The sequence below is a fragment of the Ptiloglossa arizonensis genome, chromosome 12 (assembly GCF_051014685.1).
Source record: "Ptiloglossa arizonensis isolate GNS036 chromosome 12, iyPtiAriz1_principal, whole genome shotgun sequence".
In the NCBI taxonomy this organism is placed as follows: Eukaryota; Metazoa; Arthropoda; class Insecta; order Hymenoptera; family Colletidae; genus Ptiloglossa; species Ptiloglossa arizonensis.
The window spans coordinates 7,761,643-7,782,680 of NC_135059.1; the positions used below are offsets into that span (position 1 = coordinate 7,761,643).

General features: G+C 48.0%; 1 protein-coding gene across 9 annotated transcripts in view; it reads right to left on the reverse strand.

The window, feature by feature from the left end:
* Positions 1-794: 794 nt before the first annotated feature.
* Positions 795-21,038, reverse strand: part of LOC143153127 (uncharacterized) — a 57,343-nt gene continuing 37,099 nt past the window's right edge. For all 9 annotated transcript variants that reach the window (XM_076323994.1, XM_076323997.1, XM_076323995.1 and 6 more), the window contains 8 exons: positions 9,420-9,742; positions 5,925-6,273; positions 5,437-5,792; positions 4,966-5,347; positions 4,651-4,900; positions 4,315-4,500; positions 3,959-4,096; positions 795-1,043 (listed from right to left, as the gene is read on the reverse strand). In XM_076323994.1, the coding sequence (XP_076180109.1) occupies positions 810-1,043; positions 3,959-4,096; positions 4,315-4,500; positions 4,651-4,900; positions 4,966-5,347; positions 5,437-5,792; positions 5,925-6,273; positions 9,420-9,742 (2,218 nt within the window). In that variant the 3' untranslated portion in view covers positions 795-809. The remainder of the gene's footprint in view (positions 1,044-3,958; positions 4,097-4,314; positions 4,501-4,650; positions 4,901-4,965; positions 5,348-5,436; positions 5,793-5,924; positions 6,274-9,419; positions 9,743-21,038) is intronic.

Sequence of the window (21,038 nt, forward strand, 5' to 3'; positions counted from 1 at the left end):
CTCCGCACTTAATTTATCTCATAATGTCGGACGATACGTCAACGGATATAATAAAAAAAAGGAAAAAAGAAAAGGAAACAAATTTGAGCAGTTCCGTGGAATAAAAAACGGCGCGGTAAAAAATTGTCATGGTTCGAGGTTTACGATCGTACAGCTGAATATGATACCCATTGATGGTTCTCGCGCGACACGCGTAAAGTAAAGTGTAAACGTTCTCGCGTGAGAAATGTGTCCACGACCTTGGTAAGAAAGAAGAACAACAACGTGCCCCGTTTTATTAGGTAACGCACTGTACACCGTGAACCGTTCCGATCGAATCGCGGTGTCCGGTTGTGGGCGAAGAACGCTCGATTCTACGAACGACGTGAAGCGCGTTTGATTGCAGTCGAAGCGTGTCGGTAATTGTTTATAACTCGGCTCCCTAGAGTAAACGCTCTGTACGCATAATTTTCATAGCATTTACGTAACGATACGCTCTAACTGTGGGCGTGCTGCACGTAACGCGTATGCCGTTTCACAATACTATTCGTCGGAAATTACAACACCGTCGATTCGGTAAATATCGTCAAGCGTGCGACGAGAACAACGTACTTCTTTTATTTTTTTTTTCTTTTCTTTTGTTTTTCTTTTTTCCGAGAGAAGATTCGTCGAGAGCTGGGTGTCGGACGCACACGCCTCGAGATGCGAGAAAAATCCATAGAAAATACCGTCTTTTGATCCGGCTCGTGGCAGAGCGTCATGGACGCCGATCGATCGAGGATTCACCGGCCTCCCACCACCACCCACCCCCCCGTCCCCCATTTTTATCGTTACGTATCGGGAGCAAAGATCTTGACGGTATTCTCGGAATTTTGCGCGTTGGAGCGCATCGCTCGTCTTCGTTCCTCGATCAGCTGTCTTCGTGCCTGTTCCCTCGCCTCTCTCGCCTTTTTGTTCGCCTCGCTGTTCGCCGTGGATTTTGGTTTGTGGATAGGGGCGACGCGACGCTTCGTTGTGCTGCCGTTCTGCGGTACCACAGCGACCGATTTCTTCTCTGGCACGATCTACGGGGGAAAAAAATAGGCGTCAGAATTTCGCTAGACCGGTCGAACCAACGATTTCATCGATTCTCGAAGAGAGAGAGACCGTCGACCCATTCGCGAGAGCGCAACGTTGCGATCGTAGTCGCTGAAGTATGCAAATATCCAACCGGTGAACCTACACAGAGACATCTCTGTAGAGAATTTGTGGTAATTTTACACGTTGCATTTGCAAACAATGTGTTCCGATGCAACGGTCTCGGGCGAAATGGTGAACAGTCGCTCTTTGAAACGCGGTAGAAACCATTCGTAGGAGTGGACACGTGAATCGACAAGGAGAACGTACTTGGGGATGGACGATCCTTCGAGAGTTTTCTCTGCGCTTTTCTATCATTGAATTATTTTTCTTCCGCGGTAGGTTCTCTGTCTCTGTGTGTTCGACGAGAATTAAAGGGAACAAGGGAGGCGGGAAGGTACACGGAGGACGTTTTTATTCCACAAAAGCATGAATGTGTACATTGGATCGCGGACGGTTCGAGTGTTTAAGAATTGTAAAAGATCCTCGGGTCTGGGAAGCGATCGTTGCACGAGCCGACTCTCAGCAGCACCAGCAACAGACCAAGGATACCGTACACGTACAAATACAACAACAAGCGACAGAGGGTACGATTCGATTTTAGGAACAGGCAGACGTCACGCGCCTTGCCGGGGAAACTCTTAACGTCGTTTGAACTCGAGGCGACGTTGAACCCCATCATCGGGAGCAGTTTCATGTTCTTGAGGTCGTCCAGGTAACGGGCCACGTTCAGGTCCCTTTTCACCGACAAGCGTCTGTTAAGATCGGGGCACTTGCCGGTCGCACGTGCCCCCAACGAACTGACAGCGAATTCCGAGTGCACGTGTTGCGAAATGTCCAGTACGAGGTTCGTGCTGACGGTCGACGACTCGAAGCTCTTCGCGACCAAACCGTAGCTCAGCTTCTTGATGCTCAGACGTTTCTTCAGCTTCAAGCTGCCGTTTTCGGCTACCCGCGACACCAACGCGGGACTCAACGACTCGATGGACATCAAAGCGGTCAGAAAACTCTCGATCTCCGAGTTCTTGTCCGACCATTTCCCGATATTCTCTGTAACGTCGTTGGCAAGAGTGGACTCGTTCTTCGTGGTCACCAAGGAAGGCGCTATCGAGCACTGAACCTGGCTGTCGTTCACCAAATTTGCAATCTCGCGCCTTATCGCGTTCTCGTCCAACTTCAACAAACATTGAACGTCCGATCGATTGGAGAAGTTTTCCAGCGACAGATTCGGCATTGTCCCGCGCGACACGACCTCCTTCGGGTGTTCCTCTTCCTCGTGGTTCTTGAGACTCCGTTTCCTCCTCCTGTCGTAGTATTTCATTCGCTTCAGTCTCTCCAACCTGTTCAACGCGGCCATGGAATTGGCTCGCGTCTCGGCGTTGTACACCTGCTTCAACTGACGCAGAGTCTCTTGGGTCATCGGGACGAAAGGCTTCGAGTCGCTCAACCTCCAACTTACACCATCCGAAATCTCCTCGGAGCTTTTCGGCTCCTTTACGACCTTTGTCGCTCGATTTCTCGATGGAAGCTGCTTTCTCAATGTTCTAGCCAAGATGTAGTTCTCCTTCGACGCGTGAGATTTGGGTTTGTAATCGAGAGCGTCGAGATTCGACCACATTGCGTCCACAACCGAGAGATTGTACTTGAGAGCGTTCTCTTTGGTGTCGCAAGTGTCTTTTAAAATTTTGGAATCCTTCTTGTCGCAGTCCTTGCTCTTGAGGGTCTTGGTCGTATTGAGAAACAGTTTCTCGTTTTTCGACTGGCTCGGAGTATGCGCTCTTCTCTTCACACTTCCGTGCAGTACTGTTTCTTGTTTCGGGGACACCTTGATCGTTTTCTCGGTGCAACGATCGAGCGACGAAATCCTCTTGCTCGGTTTCGTTGCGTCGTTTGCTTCGATGCAACCCGGTTTCTTAACGTTTTGCCTGTTGGTCTCGGTTTGCGCGACAGACTGCACCGGACGAGTTTTAGAAGAGTTGTGTTTTCGCGACGGAGTCTCTTCTTCGTTTTTATTTCGAGGGAACATTGACGTTGGAACGTGAGATTTACACGGAACACTCGACTCGATCTGATCGCTTCTCTTGGACTTGTTCTCCCGACTGCGAAATCTCGTTCGACAACGATCTTTGATTCGAGTTTCCTGGTTCGAATTTCGTCCAACGGGACTGCAAGACTTGACTCTCTTGTCCGATAAACGCTTGTTACAATTCTCTTCCGTTTTCTTCGGAATATTATTTTTCATTGCCTGCGATTTATCGTTCGAAGAGCAGGTCTTCGTTCCTTGTTTCTGTTTCTCGTCTCGATCGAACGGGTCGACTCGTTCGGTTCTTGCTCCAGATTCTGCTTCAAAGTTCGACGACTTGTTCCCAAAGTAAGGTTCAGTTTCGTCGAAGTCGTCCACGGGAAAATCTCGACGAGGAAACAGACTGTAAGATCTGCGTCTACGGTCGTCGAGGAACGGTCGCGCTGGTAACCAGCGGTCGTCTGGGTAAAGAATATTTACGTAATCACGAATGTACTCGCGGTCGTTCCCGTACTCCGCCTCGTGCTCTCTGCCGAACTCCTCTTCGTACTGTAAACTCTGCGCCTGGGTCAAGACGCGAAACGCGTCGTCGCACAATCGTTCCTCGAACGAATCGATCCTGGACTCGCGAAACGATCTCTCGTTCGCACGAATCGGTTCCACCGGTTCGTTGGACACCGTGCTGGCGTCGAATCGTACGTGTTTCTCGCGCAGAAGATCTTTCCAAGATGGTTCGCTCGGCTTCGCCGCGCGTTCGAGTCTCCCCTGGCAGTGTGACTTTCTCTTGGGAAGCTTCGAGGGACAGGGTGTCTGGAGTTTAACCAAGTTTTCTGAACATACCTCTTGCCACTGGGAATTTCGTAACTTTTCGATGTGATCGAACAGCTCGTTTACTTGCACCACCTGCAGCATCACCATGTCCCAGAATCCGGCTAGGTCCTCGTTGGTCGTCGGGAACTCTTCACCGGGCACCTGGTTCTGAAACAAAGCAACGAAACCGTGTGAGAAGATCGCTCGAGATTCGTCCGAGACAGAAGTATCTCGACGTGCGTAGCACGTCTTTGTAATGCAAGTGGTTAATATTTCTCTAGGTGAATCGCGAGTTAAACTGCGGGTGTGAAAACGACTTTAAACTATATTATTCGTTTCGTGATCCGATACGGTGACAAGAGCACCGCTCGAGTATAACGTCTCACCATGTTCTTCTGGCAGAGTCCCTCGAACTGTTGCATCTTCTGCGAAGCGAGTAACCTGGCCTTGCCGGCGGCCGACCGTAGTTTCCCGGCTGCTTCCTCCGGAAGTAGAACGGTATCGTTGTTGGTCAACTCGGCTTCCGCCGACGCGGCCAACGAGAGAAGCCTGTTCGTTTCCTGTTTCAGCAGCTGAAACAATTTTGCGAAGAAAACGTATAGGTGAACCGTTCGATCGTCAACGATTGCACTCCAACGCGTGAACACGGGTACACGTGAACGGTTACGAGGATCACGGTGAACCGAACCGGAACGTTCGAAAGAATCGAAGGAAATACACACCTTTAGGAAATAATGCCCATCCTTCTCCTCGGCCTTCTCGGCTTCCTGAGCCTGCTTGGCCACGTTTGTCGAGCTGGCGCTCGGTTCTAGGACAGGTAAGACAACCTTCGGCGCAGCTGGCTGCTGGTCTGGAATGCTGGCCGTGCTGGAATTCAGCTTCTGCGCTTTGCTCTCGACGATGCTTCTGTCCAAGCTCGAGGGCGTCTGTATTTTCAATTTCTGCTCGAACTTTCGCGAAACCGGTGTTACCCTGAACGGAGAAACCGAGATGGTAACCTCTTCGAACCACGAACGTATCGTTTCTTCGGTACTCACCTCTGCAAGGGTTTCAGGATTTGTTCCGAGCCGTCCGTGGGTCTTCTGGGGCTGACCACCGGAAGCTGAGCTCGAAACTCGGGTCTCAAGTGTCTCAGTACCGGTAGATTCTTCAGTGACTCCTCCGTGTTCGCGTTGTCGGTCGAGAGGTCGTTGTTGTTGCTCGATTTGTTGAAGCTGGTCTCGCTGGTGTTCAATCTGCTGGTGCTGCGTTTGAAGAAGAAACCCTGGGCGAGGGCACCCGGCCCGTAGAGACGTTCGACTCGTTGCTGAATGAAGGATTTCTCGCTGCTCGAGGAGTTGCTCGACACCTGGTTCTCCGGCTCCGTCGTCGTCGTCGAGCCGTTCAATACGTTCGTTTCGGCGTACGAAGCGTTCGAAACTGCGAACAATCGATCGATAGAACGATAAGAACGGCCCACGTCGGTCGTTCTCCGCGACTCGTTGACGACGATCGACCGTGTCACTTACGATTGCCGGCCGCTTGTTTCGGCGAGGTCGCGGAGACGTCCGCAAAATGTGGGGAGAAGGACGATTTGTTCTGTTGACCGCAGGACATCATCTGCGAGACACCCGGGCTACGTTTCGCCGGTGTGCTGGCACGTATCGGACTCACGTCCGGGAACTGTGCGTGAACGAGACCCTTGTCCACCTCCGAGTAACCCTGGCATATACCGATCGAGCTCCTCGACTCTCTGTACGACTCCATTTTGCACTCCTCCTTCAGACCGTTCGAGAAACCGTTCTGTCTGTCCATCGCTAACGGCGAGATCGACTGACTCTTAGGCGGGTACGGGTGGCTGGGCACGTTGAGATTTTCGTTCGATCTGTAACGTTTCGACGACCTCAGGGAGAAAGTAACGATAGATCCTTCCGAGAGAGAGAGAAGAATTTTGGGCAAGAACGTCGACTTTATTCGAACGCGAAGAGAAAGAACGAAAGAAAGAAAGAATTCTTACCTGAAACCAGCCGGGCTGGTGTCCCTCGTGATCAGCCTCGTACCAGGGCTGCTGTCTCTCGATCGAAAACCTTCCCTCAGCTTGCTGTCGTACCTATTGATCCCCGAATAGCCGCTGATGCTGCACGCCAGGCCCAAGTAACTCGGTTTCTTCACTGTCAGCTGGTCAAGCTCGGGACTGCCTCGATGACCATTGCTGACGTTCAACTTCTCATCTGGCGTCAGGTGGGACTTTTGCAGCGTCTCGCTGCTACCGTTTGCCAGATTCTCCGGCGAAGTCACCGAGTCACCGTTGCACGAGAGATTCAGGCTGTGCAGGGTCTTCTTCGATACAGAGTCTACCGTGTTCTCTGCAAAGCGAAATGCCTCTGTTGGAGCCCCGAGTATTGCCCCTCGAACAACGCCTCAACTCTCTGTTCTCGAGCTAACGGTCTCCTCTCGAAGACGATCTCATCGAGTTCACGGGAACACCCGGACAACGAACACGAGAACGCGACACCGACTCGCAACGATCACACCGACACTTTCCTCGCTCGCGAAGCCGCCTCGTGGAGATTCTACCGTTCGGTCGAGCGACCTGTATCGAGCCACGCGTGATCAAGGTACCGTGGAAACTCAGGTAGGTTCTCTCCACGATGATCGGGGCAGAGTCGAGATGATTCGAGACGATCGAAACGTACGCGCGAAAGACACGGTCGAAACGATCGAAACGTGCCCGTACGAAACCCGACACAGGAATAACCCTGGAACGGCACGAGGCTGGTCGAGCCGCCGCGCAAAAGAGACAAACGCGTCTCTGAGTCTCTTCGTCTTCTTGGCACCGACGATGGAAAGAAACCTCCGCTCGGCGACTCGCTGCACGCGCGACGCGTTACGATCTAAATTCGATCGGCAACGGGGCAAAAAGGAACGATCCGCGCGATGGTGGAGGGATCGGTGACCTTGAACGTTCCAAGATCGTCGCGGTTGAAATTCGGCGAGAGAGAGAGAGAGTGTGCGCGAGAGATCGAGAGAGAAAGAGTCTTTCCGCGCGGCCTTCGAGGCGTCAAGTGCAAGGTCATTCGACGACGACCTCGACGAATTCCGATGGTTACGCTCGATACTGCTCCCTGTAGTGCAACCCTTACCGCTCGAGTGTCGAGCAGTTCTCGTTTCGTGATTTCCTAGCGTGCGAACAACGCCACGAGCGGAACAGAAGAGATATCGACCGGCCACTTCTCTCAGCGTTGTTCCCCGGATGTTCGAGAAAAAGAGAGAGAGAGAAAGAGAATAGTGGCACCAGGTCCGAACCTATCGGGGCTTTCCGTCACTTAACCTTAATGCGTTCTCGCGTTCGATTATGCGCTCGAGATCTTTGAGGGAAACGTGTCCGGAATTCTTGCCTTTGGCCCCGCGATGCAACGAGAACAGCGAGAAAATTGATCATCCGGTGGTATCGTCCGTCGTAATGATCTCCAGTCCAAACCTATCGAAGTGCCTCTTAATTTCGATCCTTTGCACTCGAGGCTTTCTCGCTACCAGAAACCGACGTCTCGAGAAAATCTTTTCAGTTGTAAAATCCATCTGGAACGGAACATTTTTATATTACACTCTACGAGAACGTGATATTTCAATTCCAATTTGAATTCCAAACCGCCAAGTTTTCTCGGATCGGAAATAGCGAATTGGGTGACAACCGAGGGTCTCCTCTCGTGTCCAAAGTGTTCGGCTGGAGAATATCCCGAACGGATAAAACTTGAGTTTTTACATTTATAATGCAACGAGAAGAACAAAGAAATACACACACAACCGTCCAGTCTATCACAATAGCTCCAGTCTGAACCTACCAAAGTGCCTCTTAACGCGTTCGATTGTACGTCCGAGATCTTCGGATAAAGAAAGCACGAAACTCGTATCAGGAACTCTAGAACGCGACGAGTGAGAGTATAGAAACGCAGGGGCGTCTCGTGTATTACATTAGATTCGATTCTAGAAAAATGATACATATTACGATGACGCCATGGATCGCAAATATCCGAGAAACGCGGTAGGGTTAAACCTAGCGTGCGTATTTACTGGAAGGAATATCGCGAGGTAACCGAGGCATACTCGAGAGGTTTGTCAAGCGATACCCGTGCTAGTTGAAAACCGCAGAATGTGTTTTTCCTTACCGAGAAACTGTCCGATGGCTACAGGGTCTTACTTAATCCGTTAACTACGGCCGCTCGGTACCGAAGGTGCTCACGGTGTACGGAACGAGACAGTTACCACACCAGGGACTGCATTATCCGTAATAACGAGGGTATAAAACTGTCGCGTACGCGTTTAAAAAAGTATTTATTCGATAATTTTGCGAGCTTCTTTTAATCTTCGTTGTTATTTCCTTCGTCGAGTTTATTCCGTATTCTTCCGCGTTATTGACGCGTAATAAGGGGCCGAGCAAGTTTTCTACAGCCTTAATCTCTTCGGAGGAAGAGAAGAAACTCGAGACTGCAAAGCCACGGGTAACCGAATTGGAAATATTTCTTACCAAGGCAATCTTAACGAAAGATCAATTTTAAAGTACGTTAAGACGTACAGAGTGTCTCTTTCAGCTCGGTACTGTGGAACGTTTCGGAATTGAATCGATCGTGTCGGAAATATGTTCTCCAAAAAGATTGTTTCGCGCGTAGGAGGATATTATTCGGTTCGAACAATCGTTCCACTCCCTTTCGCGCGAAACCGCGCTCGTAAGAATATATTTTCGATATTCATCGTTTGCTCGCAAGATATTCCACCGTGTCGGGATAGAACAGACACCCTGTATAAAATAACGTTACGATTGCGTCGGTAATGGCTAGACTCGCGTCTCTCGCCATCTTTTGCGCAAACAACGCACCGGGGAGATGTACGTATATATATATATATATATATTCCGCGTAAATGACCGTCTACTTTTAGAGAACTTTCGTACGTATCTTTTGCAACCAAAGGGTTAATAAATCCGGAGTAAACCTTCGTCGTGGAACTCTGTTCTTTCTCTCTCCTACTTTCAAGGAAACAATTTTCAAACGGATATTGTGGAATGTCTGCCCTTTAAAGCTTTCAAAGAAACAATGTTTAAACAGATATTATGGAATATCTGCCCTTTAGAGCTTCCAATAAACGAGAAACGTTAAAAGAAAAAGCAACGATCGTCATCGTATCGGACACTCTCCACAGTTGCCGCTATCGTGACAACGCTCTACGCAAAATAAAAGTAGAAATTATTTTCAAGAGACGAGTGCAACCTTGCAAGTTTCCTCGCTGCGTTATTACTGATCCATTCTCGAGACCAGGTTCCCAAAATGCAAGTTTCTCTCCGACCTGGGTATATTCCTTCCACCTAGTATGCGAGAACAGGCGAGAGATCATCTAGCTCGTAGTTGCTCGATTAAACGTTACGGTGGGGGTTATCCGCGCGTGACCTTGAACGGCCAATACATTCCGGGCCCGGTGTCTAGAGTCTATTTCGCGGTACGCATCGAGGATAGCCAACCTGATCGGTCGGACGCGGATTGGTCGACGTCCAGGCTGCAGCTGCCGATGCTCTCCTGGCTAGTCATGTTAGGATGATGGCTGGCGACGATGTCGGTTGGGATTTTCGTATCCGGATCAAGGCGACGGTAATTAAGAGGTTGCACCGCGAGAGAAAGCGGCCTCGCGCGGCGATTCGACCTGATGCCGCCGGCGCCTGGGACCGACGGCGTCAGCGTCGCGGCGCAGGAGTCGCCGACGTCTTCTAGGCCCGCTACCTCGCCGCCACCGCGTGTTTGCCCGCTGGCTCGTCGACGATCCTCGTCCTCGCGGTCCTCGTGCACACTGTTGATTTTCGTTTCTTTTTTGTTCCGCGTCTTTTCTTTCTTTCTTTCTTTTTTTTTTTAGTTTCTTTTTTTCAACTGACTTCCACTATTCAATTTTCTTCGCACACGGACTAGAATGATGGACTCTGTCGAACGCGAGTTTCGTTCACTTCACGATCCATCGTGGCTCGACCAACAGTCCCAGCCACGGAATTGAACTTTCGAACGAACATTCGAACAACGTTCGTGCAATCTCGGTGGAATTCTCACCGATTACGTTCCAAAATCCATCATCCTCGATGCAGTCAGCTCGTGGAATCGGGTCCGCGATGCTCCGATGCTCTCGAGCTCCCCGTTTAATCCGCGGTAAAACGCAAGACGGGGCAAGTGTACCGATTTCATGCTCGAATTCAAGGAATGGATCGCGATCTATTGTCCAATAGCAATTTTCTGTGTCCTCGAGCGGGAAAACGATCCGGGTGATTCCCAGCCACGTGAAAGCGGAACGAATTAGCATCGAGCTCGAGTCGTTCCGGCTGTTTCGTTCTACCGCCGGCATCCTCTTTTAACGACAGAAACCGCACCGACAGGTGGATTGATTTTTTGCCAAACCGAACAGCTCGAGAGCATCGTCGACATTAATTGGAAGCTGGCGCTGCGTTCAAAGTCGATAAATTAATCTCACCGGTCGACTTTCACGTTACCTTTTAATTAACGGTAAAACGATCGCGGATTTTTCTTCCCCGGTATCGACATCGCTGGAATTTAATTTATCGCCCGATCGTTAACGAACACGCTCGAATCCGTGATACTGTGGAATTATCCAAGGCTAGGGTAATCGAGTTACGCGAACCGCTTCTTGGACAAACTGGACGTTCGATTCCGAGAGAGAATACGTAAGGTGAACCGCAGCTTGTTCCGATCGTCGTCGCATCTTACTTCGATCACCGATAGAGCCGTAACGTTTATACTTTGCCGGAGTCTAACATTATCCACGTAACCTACGAGCTTTCTCACGGTGGGCAAATATTCGAGTCGATCGATCGAGATAGAAATTAACATTGTTCTTATCGACTGTTCGTTTAAAAAGAAAATTATAGCGGATCGAATTCAAAACGAGAATCTTTGAGACGAAATTTATCAAAATTGTATTAAAATTCGAATACGAGTAGCGCGACACGCGTGTAGTTAAATACACGTGTATTATTGGGTCGTTCGGGAAGTGATTTCGTTTTCCAAATTGGAGAATGTGTAATTTAATCAAATGTTTGTAACCTCTGAAAAAATCGTGTTTCATTTTCACCAAAAGAAAAACGAAGTGACTTTTCGAACAACAGAATATTTCACGTGCGTTCAAATACACGTGAAACAGTAGACGGGTGCCCGTGTTACTTTAATATAAAATTACACGTACCAAAGTACACGCGCGTTAAAAACACGTGTGTTTAAATACGCGCGAAATAGGGATCTCTGGTAAGAATAGAGTAATCCGAGAATACGCGAGTGCGCTCGTTGCATCGGATGCGCGTGGTGGTGATGCATCTGGTGCAGCTCGGTTCCACGGTGAACGATATACGTAGAATGAACTCTAGTGGCCGGTCTCGGTCGTTGTACAATTACGAATTACACCGCGCGGCGATAAGGAATCGATACTGCGCGCGATAATAACGCTATTTGTTAACGACGTCCGTTTAATCGCGTCACAGTTAAGTGCACGCGCGCCACTGGAATATTCAAAGTCGATTTTCTCTTCCAATGTTACAACACGCATTTTACACAGAACGAATCGGAAATAGTGGTAGATTCTTTGAATCTGCTACGATACTCTGTGTGTAAAATGTATACTAGGTTGTTCGAGTTTTGTCGTTGTTTCCATTGTAAGAAAATACTACACTTTAACTTCGAACAAATATACGAACGAGTCGATAGATCTACGTGAAACGTGTTCGTTAAATATTCTTTGAAAAATAAAACGACGAATCCGATAGCTCCGTTTCTTATCCAACGACAAAACTTATCGAACGATCTATTGAGTTGCTCGGGAAAGTCACTTCGTTTTTTTTTTTTTTTGTGAAAATGAAACACGATTTTTTCAGAGCGTTCAAACATTTGATTAAATTATATATTCTCCATTCTGGAAAACCTTTTTTCTTGGTGCAAATGAAACACGATTTTTTCAGAACGTACAAACATTCGATTAAATTATATATTTTCCATTCTGGAAAACCTTTTTTCTTAGTGCAAATGAAACACAATTTTTTCAGAGCGTACAAACATTCGATTAAATGATATATTCTTCATTCTGGAAAACCTTTTTTCTTGGTGCAAATGAAACACGATTTTTTCAGAACGTACAAACATTTGATTAAATTATATATTTTCCATTCTGGAAAACCTTTTTTCTTAGTGCAAATGAAACACGATTTTTTCAGAACGTACAAACATTTGATTAAATGATATATTCTCAATTCTGGAAAACGAAATCACTTTCCGCACAACCGAATATTATTACCCTAGACGAAAGCTCGACTATGAAGTTTAGCGTAAAATGTGTCGACGATCGGTACGTTTACCTCGCTAGCGGAGAATCGTACGGAACAATTAACGGGGAGCACCGAACCAAGTCCCCCTCCCCCCCACCACTCGCGTGTCTCGCGTGCCCCCGCAATTTCGCGCACAATCGTCTCGGCGACTGTGCAAACACTTGTTTCATCGTCGTGAATCACGCGAACAAGAGCGGTCTCGTTGGCCCGCGACTTTAAAAAGCAAATAACCGGCGCGTAAACTCCGCGTCCCACGTGGATCTAATTTTACGATTGGACCCGGTGGCAGAACACAGACGAGACGGACGCGATAAATCGACCGGCGTCTGTTAGTACACACCGCGCGAGCTTCCACGTTTTTCCTACGCGCCGCGTGAAACCGATTCTTTCTCGCAACTCGCGGACATCGAACGTGTTACGCAAATAGCGACCGAACCGGCCCGTGGACGAGTAGATACGTTCCCCCTCGATTCGTGGGAACGTGTTTGCAAAAATCTGAAATGAATTTCGAACCGCGAACGAAACGCGTTCCGTGATAGATAGACCGGTGTGATTCGAGTTTCGCGAATCGTTCTTCGATAGTCGATGCTTTAATTAACCGGAGCAACGGTTGTTTCGTATCGCCGCGATAATCGCGATCGGACCGGCTCGCGCGCAATCACAAAGCCAGAGTGCAAGCTGGTGCATCGGTCCGGTGCAACTCGAGAGAATCGCATGCATCGGGGGAACGTGTGAGATGCGGTGATCGGTGCGCAAAAGTGGAATCGGTGTTCGTCGAATCGGTCACTGTTCAGCATTCGTTAACGATACGTTCGTTTCGCTGATTTTAAACGAATAGGAACACTCTTTCGTTCGGAGTGGTTCGAGTACGCGTTCCGATCGAGTCGCTCGATTTCCAATTTTCTGGTTAATGTTTCGGTTAGTTGTACACACTCGTCGCGCGACCATCGCACTGCTCGAACGAGATCGATTCTCGTCGTTCGGTTCTTCCTTTCGGTATTTTACGATCAATTTCCTCCGATAGGTACGGAAATATTGGCTCGTTCGGAAAGTGATTTCGTTTACCAAAATTTTCAGTGAAAGAAATCAATTTCGGAACAGCCCAATATTTCTCGATACACAGAGTGATCGGTAAACGCGATCGGTTTACCCAAACTTCGGAGGGTGAATATCTACGCGTTGAAATAAATAACGAAGTTGTCCCGTGTTCCTTACTTCTCGAGTTACGAATTGAAGAAAATGAAACGAAAATCAGCGAATAATTGAAACTCGCGACCGGTATCTCGATCTACGCGAATTGAGTACGGTTCTGCGAGCGGCGAAGTGGTCGTGCACGCTTCCGTTTCAACGACCGACACGCATGGCCTTGCTAACGGAAATGAACGAACCACGTCGGTTGTATCAAGAACACTTTCCATAGCGTACAACGTTTCCATCGATTCGTACCCGCTTTGAACGTTCTCTTTGATTCTTCCTATCTCGAAAAGTAAGCTACGCGGAATGTTCCGCGTTTTTTCATCCATTTAATATTCACCGTCCGAAGCGTGGATCTACGAACGATCCTGTAAAAGTTTTCAAACCGAACGATAACGTATTTCGAACGAAACTTCTCGAGTCGAACGTTTCGAACAGAATTTTGTCGAATCGAGTGCCTCGAGTGCAATTTTTCAAATGAAATTCCTCGAGTTGAACGTTTCGAATACAATTTTTCGAATACAATGTCTCGAGTGCAATTTTTCAAATGAAATTTCTCGAGTCGAACGTTTCGAACAGAATTCATCGAATCGAGTGCCTCGAGTGCAATTTCTCAAATGAAATTCCTCGAGTCGAACGTTTCGAACAAAATTTTTCGAATGGAGTGTCTCGAGTGCAATTTCTGAAATGAAATTCCTCGAGTCGAACGTTTCGATTAGAATTTTGTCGAATCGAGTGTCTCGAGTGCAATTTCTCAAATGAAATTCCTCGAGTCGAACGTTTCGATTAGAATTTTGTCGAATCGAGTGTCTCGAGTGCAATTTCTCATATGAAATTTTCCCGTTCGAAAAAGGAACTCGAACGAGAGAACCGTGTTCCGCGTTGCAGTTCGACGAGTGCAATCGTAGCTGCGAGAGGGTTGGTGGGGTTAACGGATTAAAAGGGCGTTGTTGCGTGTGGCGTGCTGCAGGCGAAGCGTAGTTAGGCGAAGAGAGTGCAAGGTGATCGGATCATGCTTGATCGTGAACGAATGCATCGACGATGAATACGCGTTCGAGAAACGAACGACACCGTAGAGTGGGGACACGCCTTCCGGGGAACTAAGAAGCGAAGTCGGCTCGTTATCGACGTCGTTTCCGAACGGTGATCGATCATCGTTAACCGGGCGTTAACGATCTCCGGATTCTCCGGATATCCGTTCAACGTCGAAATTCGCCTCGAGAAACGAGCACAGTTCGATCTCCAGTTCGACAAACGAAACGACCGGTTGCAAAACTTGCTCCCTGGAGAAAAGTTCCACGGATAAATTAACACGTTCACGTTCCAACGACCCACGCGTGGATCTGGACAATCTCGACTCGAATATCGCGCGTACGATTCAACCGGAAGCTTCTCCAAAACTGTGTAAACGTAATAACGCGCGTCGTTCCGAGTGGAATATTCGTTCTTGCGAGAAATCGACAAGATCCAAGATTCACTCTTCGAAGCTACGTTCCAACCGAACACAGCGGAAAAGTCCAACCGATAAAAGTAGGCAAAGAATAAACAAAAGTTTCTAATTATTGTCCAATCTTAGATTCGGTTCGTTGGTAACCGAACGATGTACAGTGACGAATCGTCATCGAGCGACTGGTCATCGCGATGGAAAAGAAAACAAGGGAATGGGTCCAGATTGAACAAAATTCAACTTGTTTATCCCTCGTTCCTGTTTCTCAAACGAACGAACGATTCAATCGCTGTATTCCGCGATCGTACATCCGTCTTCGTCGAAGAAGAATCGAACTTCTACTTCTTAGTAAGAATAATTAAACCGAGTCCTAACCGGTGATAGAACTCGTCGCTAGTTGGACCGAAATAATCGGGACCACCTGCGTTCGCAAAAAAAGAGTGAAAATCGAATGGTGTCCACCAATGATGGATCGTGGACTCGAACCGGAGGAACGACGAGAAAAGTCAAGGAGAACAAGCGGCACTCTGTGGACGTAACTCGGCTAAATAACAGTCGTACCTCCTACGCCAGTGTTTCCAAAGGAGAAACTTGGAGACGTTCTTTTTGGCGACCGGGTTCACCGTGTAGGTGCCGGTCTCGATCTTCAGAGGCATCCTCGTAAAGGCTTCTGGTCGCGATCGATGAGCATCGAGCCACTCGCGGCTCGAGAAGGTCGCGACTCGAGAAGGTTGTCCACGAGGGTGATGTCGAGCCTGGATCGACCGCGCCTGACGATCCTCGCGCGAAATCGTGGTATTGGTCACCGGTTGGTCGATCGAGCGTCTCGTAGCTGTCGTCGACGAAAGTTCGCTCGAGACGAGTTTCTACGAGCGTTTCTGTACTACCCGAGACCACTTTTCTCTCACGGCGAACTCGCGTACTCGAGTTTCTTTCATCGATCGTGTCGGCCGCGATTTTTCTAGACGCGAGGTTATCGTTCCCCGCGACACCTATGGAAAACACGAACGAACGAACGAACGAACGAACGAACGCACCTTGTTTTCACAGAGTTTTACCGCGCCACGTGACTGCGAGACGAGACGTATCGGGCAACGCACAAAGCCTTTATTCCTATCCCGGGTGACCTTTGTCACCGTCGAGAACCCGCGAAGCCACGTTGCTAGGATGACTAGTTACCGAAGACTGGCATTCCCATCTCGTCTCTCTCTCTCTGCTACAACGCGAACGCGCTCGCTCCCTCTTCTACCTCGTCCCGCTTTATCTCTTCCCCCCGTGGACGAGGGCACGAGGATATTTCGGGAGCACTCAAAAAACCACGAAAGCGCGCGAGTCGTTTCCTCCGCGGCCCCCCTGCCACACCCCTCATGCCCCTTTTGCCAGACCCTCGACCGCGCGCAACCGCCCCTTCCCAACCGGTAACACGAAATCGGGATAACCCTAATGTTACTTTCTCTACTTTTTTTACTAACGTGTATTTTGACGAATTGCATTCGAGGAGACGACGTCGCGACTCGATCGACTCCAGCTGCAATTTTCACAACGAATGGGAGGCACTCTGGCGCCGAACTTTTCAAAGGATCGATCTTCCTTTCGGAATTTTCTCGAAAGGGTCGATTGTAAGAATCGCGAGTCTTGTCCACGTTGGAACCTTTGAATAGATGTTTTTTTAAATATCAAGATGGAAACCTTACGAGTGTAATGTCTTCGAAAAGAAAATGTAGCGTTCAAATTCTGTAGATTCTTCCCTTGTATATTTTGACGAATTGCATTCGGGGAGACGCCATTGCGACTCGCTCGACTCGAGTTGCAGCTCACGATGCAATTTTCACCCCGAAGTGGCGAATGGGAGACACTCTGACGTGAATTTTTGGAAAGATCGATCTTCCTTTCGGAATTTTCTCGAAAGGAAGGGTCGATTGTAAGAATCGCTAGTCTTGTCCACGTTGGAACGTTTCAATATGTTTTTTTTTTAAATATCAAAATGGAAACCTTACGCGTGTAATGTCTTCGAAAAGAAAATGTAGCGTTCAAATTCTGTAGATTCTTCCCTTGTATATTTTGACGAATTGCATTCGGGGAGACGCCATTGCGACTCGCTCGACTCGAGTTGCAGCGATGCAATTTTCACCCCGAAGTGGCGAATGGGAGACACTCTGACGTGAATTTTTGGAAAGATCGATCTTCCTTTCGGAATTTTCTCGAAAGGAAGGGTCGATTGTAAGAATCGCTAGTCTTGTCCACGTTGGAACGTTTCAATATGTTTTTTTTTTAAATATCAAAATGGAAACCTTACGCGTGTAATGTCTTCGAAAAAAAAATTTAGAGTTCGAGAGAATAGCGAGGGTTGCATCGAGCACTGTACAGCCTCGAGAAAATCCTTTAAGTGGTAAAATAAATCCTAAACGGAACACTTTTACATACTTCGCGTACATACGTTTACACTCCAGAAGAACGTAATATTTCAATTCTAATTCGAATTCCAAATGACGAATTTTTCCCAGATGGAAAATAGTACACCGAATTAGGTGTACTACCGAGGATCTCCTCTGAAGTCCAAAGGGTTAAAATACTTGGAGCACGCTTAGCTCGTCGAAACACGCCCTTCTCTCTATTTCGAAATATTGAACACTCCGGAAAGGAAATCGTGAAACTTGCGCAACGAGACACAAAGAGATTAAACTCTCTGGAAGAAACTACCAACGACGCGAATTTCGTCGAAATATTTCCCCTCGCGAGGAACATAAAGCTCTCGAGCCCCGAATCGAGGAAAACGTGGCGACGAGATATCAGGAGAAGAGTCGTTGAATGCGATTTTCTTTCAAAGTACTCTCGATCGTGCACACTGAACCATAGCCCGTGATCTTTGGACGCGTACGTTGAGAATGAAATTTTCGACGTACGAGAAAGTACGAAAAGAGTATCGACGAGAAGAACAGCTCGCGTGTGCGAGCAAATGATGGATATACGGGTCTAAGGAGGGGTGTAAAAGTAACGTGGGTAGGGTTCGGTGGTAGTAACACGTGTCTGGCACGCGCGCCGATTCCGTCGAGGCCCTATTCGTCGCCGGAGTGGCTTATGTTTCCGATTTCACGTTCGCGAGAGCGGCAAAGTATCACCGGCGATGCTCCAAGGGGTTAATAACCCCCTTGTACACCGTGGCCTTTTCAGAGACTCGCTCCTTTACGCGCCGTCGATCCGTAAGCGCCTTTACGGCCCGCGTAATAGTTCCTCGTAGTGCTTCTCGAGGTTGTTCGACGTTTAACGCAGCGATCTGTTTCTCGTGTACGCGTTCAACGGACTTCGATACGAATTACCAGACGAGGGTTGCGTCTCGAAACCTTCCGACGATGCTTCTTTTTCGTCTTCGAAATCGATCCTACTAGCGGATTCCTCGAAGGGTGAAACAATGTTTCCAATTATTGAGTCGTCCGGAGAGTCGTTTCGTTTTTCAAAATGGGGAATGTGTGTAATTCAATGAAACGTTTATACGCTCTGAAAGAAACTGTGTTTCATTTTTACCAAAATAAACGACGCGAGTTTCCGAACGACCCAATAGTATTGATCTTTCCGACAGAAAACAGGGAGTAAATACTGTTAGTTCTTCGGTGTGTATCGAAGATTGAATTCGCGCGTTCGATTGTAGAGAAAATAGGTAGAATTGTAAGTTTATACGTTCTGAAGAAATCGTGTTTCATTTTTACAAAGAAAAAAAAAATAAAAACAAAATGACTTTACGAACGACCTAGTATTTCTATGGAAAGTATATCATGGTAGTTAATTTTCTTCCCGTACCGGGTAGAGTTGTATCTAGATTGAGTCAAATCGATGGAAAACGAATGAAAATTGTAGAACCGAAACAAATAATTTAATTAACGTTTCGATTATTTCGATGGAAAGTATATTACCAGTAGTTAATTTTCTTCTAGTACTTGGTAGAATTTTATTTAGATTGCCCTCGACGAACGCGTTAAATCGATAGAAAATAAAATAAAAAAAAAGAAAAAACATCATAGAATCGAAAATTGGCAAAAATCTTTCTCCGTGCGTCTCGATTAACTCGTGTACCGATTCTTGTTAGTTAGTCAATCGAGGGACTACCGTGGGTGTTCTCGCGTCTCTGGAACATCGATTGCATCACGGTGACCAGGGTCGTCGAACGAAACCGAGAACTAAATTCTACCACCGTATCCTCGTCTATTAACCACCCACCGTTTCGCGCGTTGCGCTTAAAAGAAATTTAAATATTTACACGCGTGTTTCCAGATCCCCTGTTACCGTCACCGTGCCTCGGTTGGATCGTTAACGGCGGTCGCGAGGTTCCCGAAACACGATCGTGTAAACGAGGGAACCTCTCTCGCGGCGAACCCTTCTTTTCCGTAACCGTGACACGGTAGACCTTGTCGGTTTCAATTACCAGACGCATAAATCACGAGCGGCCGTTTTTCCGCTCACGGAAATAGAACGACGATAGACGAACGCCGATCGAGGTTCAGAGGGAGGGAGGGAGTGAAGAGTGAGTGCAACGAATACGAAAGTAGCGACCGTAGAACCATTCGTCATCGTTAAACGTTTTATACCGAAACGGATCAAAGTTCGCCGATATCTGGGAATCGGGCGATCAATCCTCGTTAACGAACGCCCGCGAATCTTCGTCGCCCCTCGTGGTAACGGCGTCGTAAAAATTCTTTCGCAAGCGAGACGTCTTTCTCGCGTTTCGAGTCAGCGTGTGCCGCGTTTGATCCGAAACGAATGTATCCCGGTCACCGAAAAAGTCCCCCGAACGACATAAATAAAGTCGATGCACACGCATGACCAGCGTGAAACAAGAGCCCGCCGTCTGGGAATGCAGAAAGCGCGGCCTATGAATTCAAATGCAATATGGCGCGCGAGCACGAGCGGGAGCGCTCGGTGCGATGCACCGTTCCAAGGGTGCAGCAGCTGCACGCGGTTGGAAAATTACACGGGCCTGTGTTGTAAACTTCAGATTATAATAATATGCAGGGATCTCGCGTATCTAGTAGTATAGTTAACGTATAATACAAAGTTCGAACAAATTCGTATACAGCGATATGTCTTTCTGACTCTGGACTTGGAACTCGACTGACAAGCAAAACCAAAAAGGAAAACGGCCAAACCATTGACCGCGTGGCGGACGACCCTTCCGCGCTGATACGGAGACATCTGGCACCCTTAAGATCATTGTTGCATTCACTCCAACAACCTGTGTTCGAAGTGTTCCTCTGAACAGCCGTGAAACGACCTAACCCAGACCCAATCCGGACGTTCGTTCCGTTGTGCGGTACCACTCGCGAAAGAAATCGATTTTAATTATAATCGGACCAACGAAACACTCGAACCGTCGTTCTCTACGTTTATTTCTTCTCTCCTGTCTTCTAGAGTGTTTCAAGGTATTTAACGAACCAGACATTTTCCACGAAGAATTTTCCAGGAGGTTTTGATTATGAATTCAAATGCAATATAGCGCTCGGTGCGATGCACCGTTCCAAGGGTGCAGCAGCTGCACGCGATTGGAAAATTACACGGGCCTGTATTCGAAGTGTTCCTCTGAACAGCCTAACCCAGACCCTGAAACGACCTAACCCAGACCTAATCCGGACATTTGTTCCGTTGTGCGGCACCACTCGCGAAAGAAATCGATTTTAATTATAATCGGACCAACGAAACACTCGAATAGTCGTTTCCTACGTTTATTTCTTCTCTCCTGTCTTCTAGAGTGTTTCAAGGTATTTAACGAACCAGACATTTTCCACGAAGAATTTTCCAAGAGGTTTCGATTATTCGAACGAGAGCGCCACCGATACCGTTTTCATTCACAACTGTGCACCGAATGGACGTTTACTACCGATTCGGTAAATCGATCCTTCGATTACGCGGAACGTACCGGCCGTTTCAAGGAAATGCACAAAGTGCAACACCTGGGCTTATCGTGTTGCGGTCGACTAATGATCCGAGTCGCGAACCCGATAAGGTATCTGCGAGTCAGCGCTTAGTGGCGCGTTTCGATGGTGAAAAACGACCGCGGAGAACATGCCGGCGAAACGATACAGAAACGTACCGACACGTTCTAACGTTTCAACGAGATCTTTTCCACGGTAACTGCGCATCAA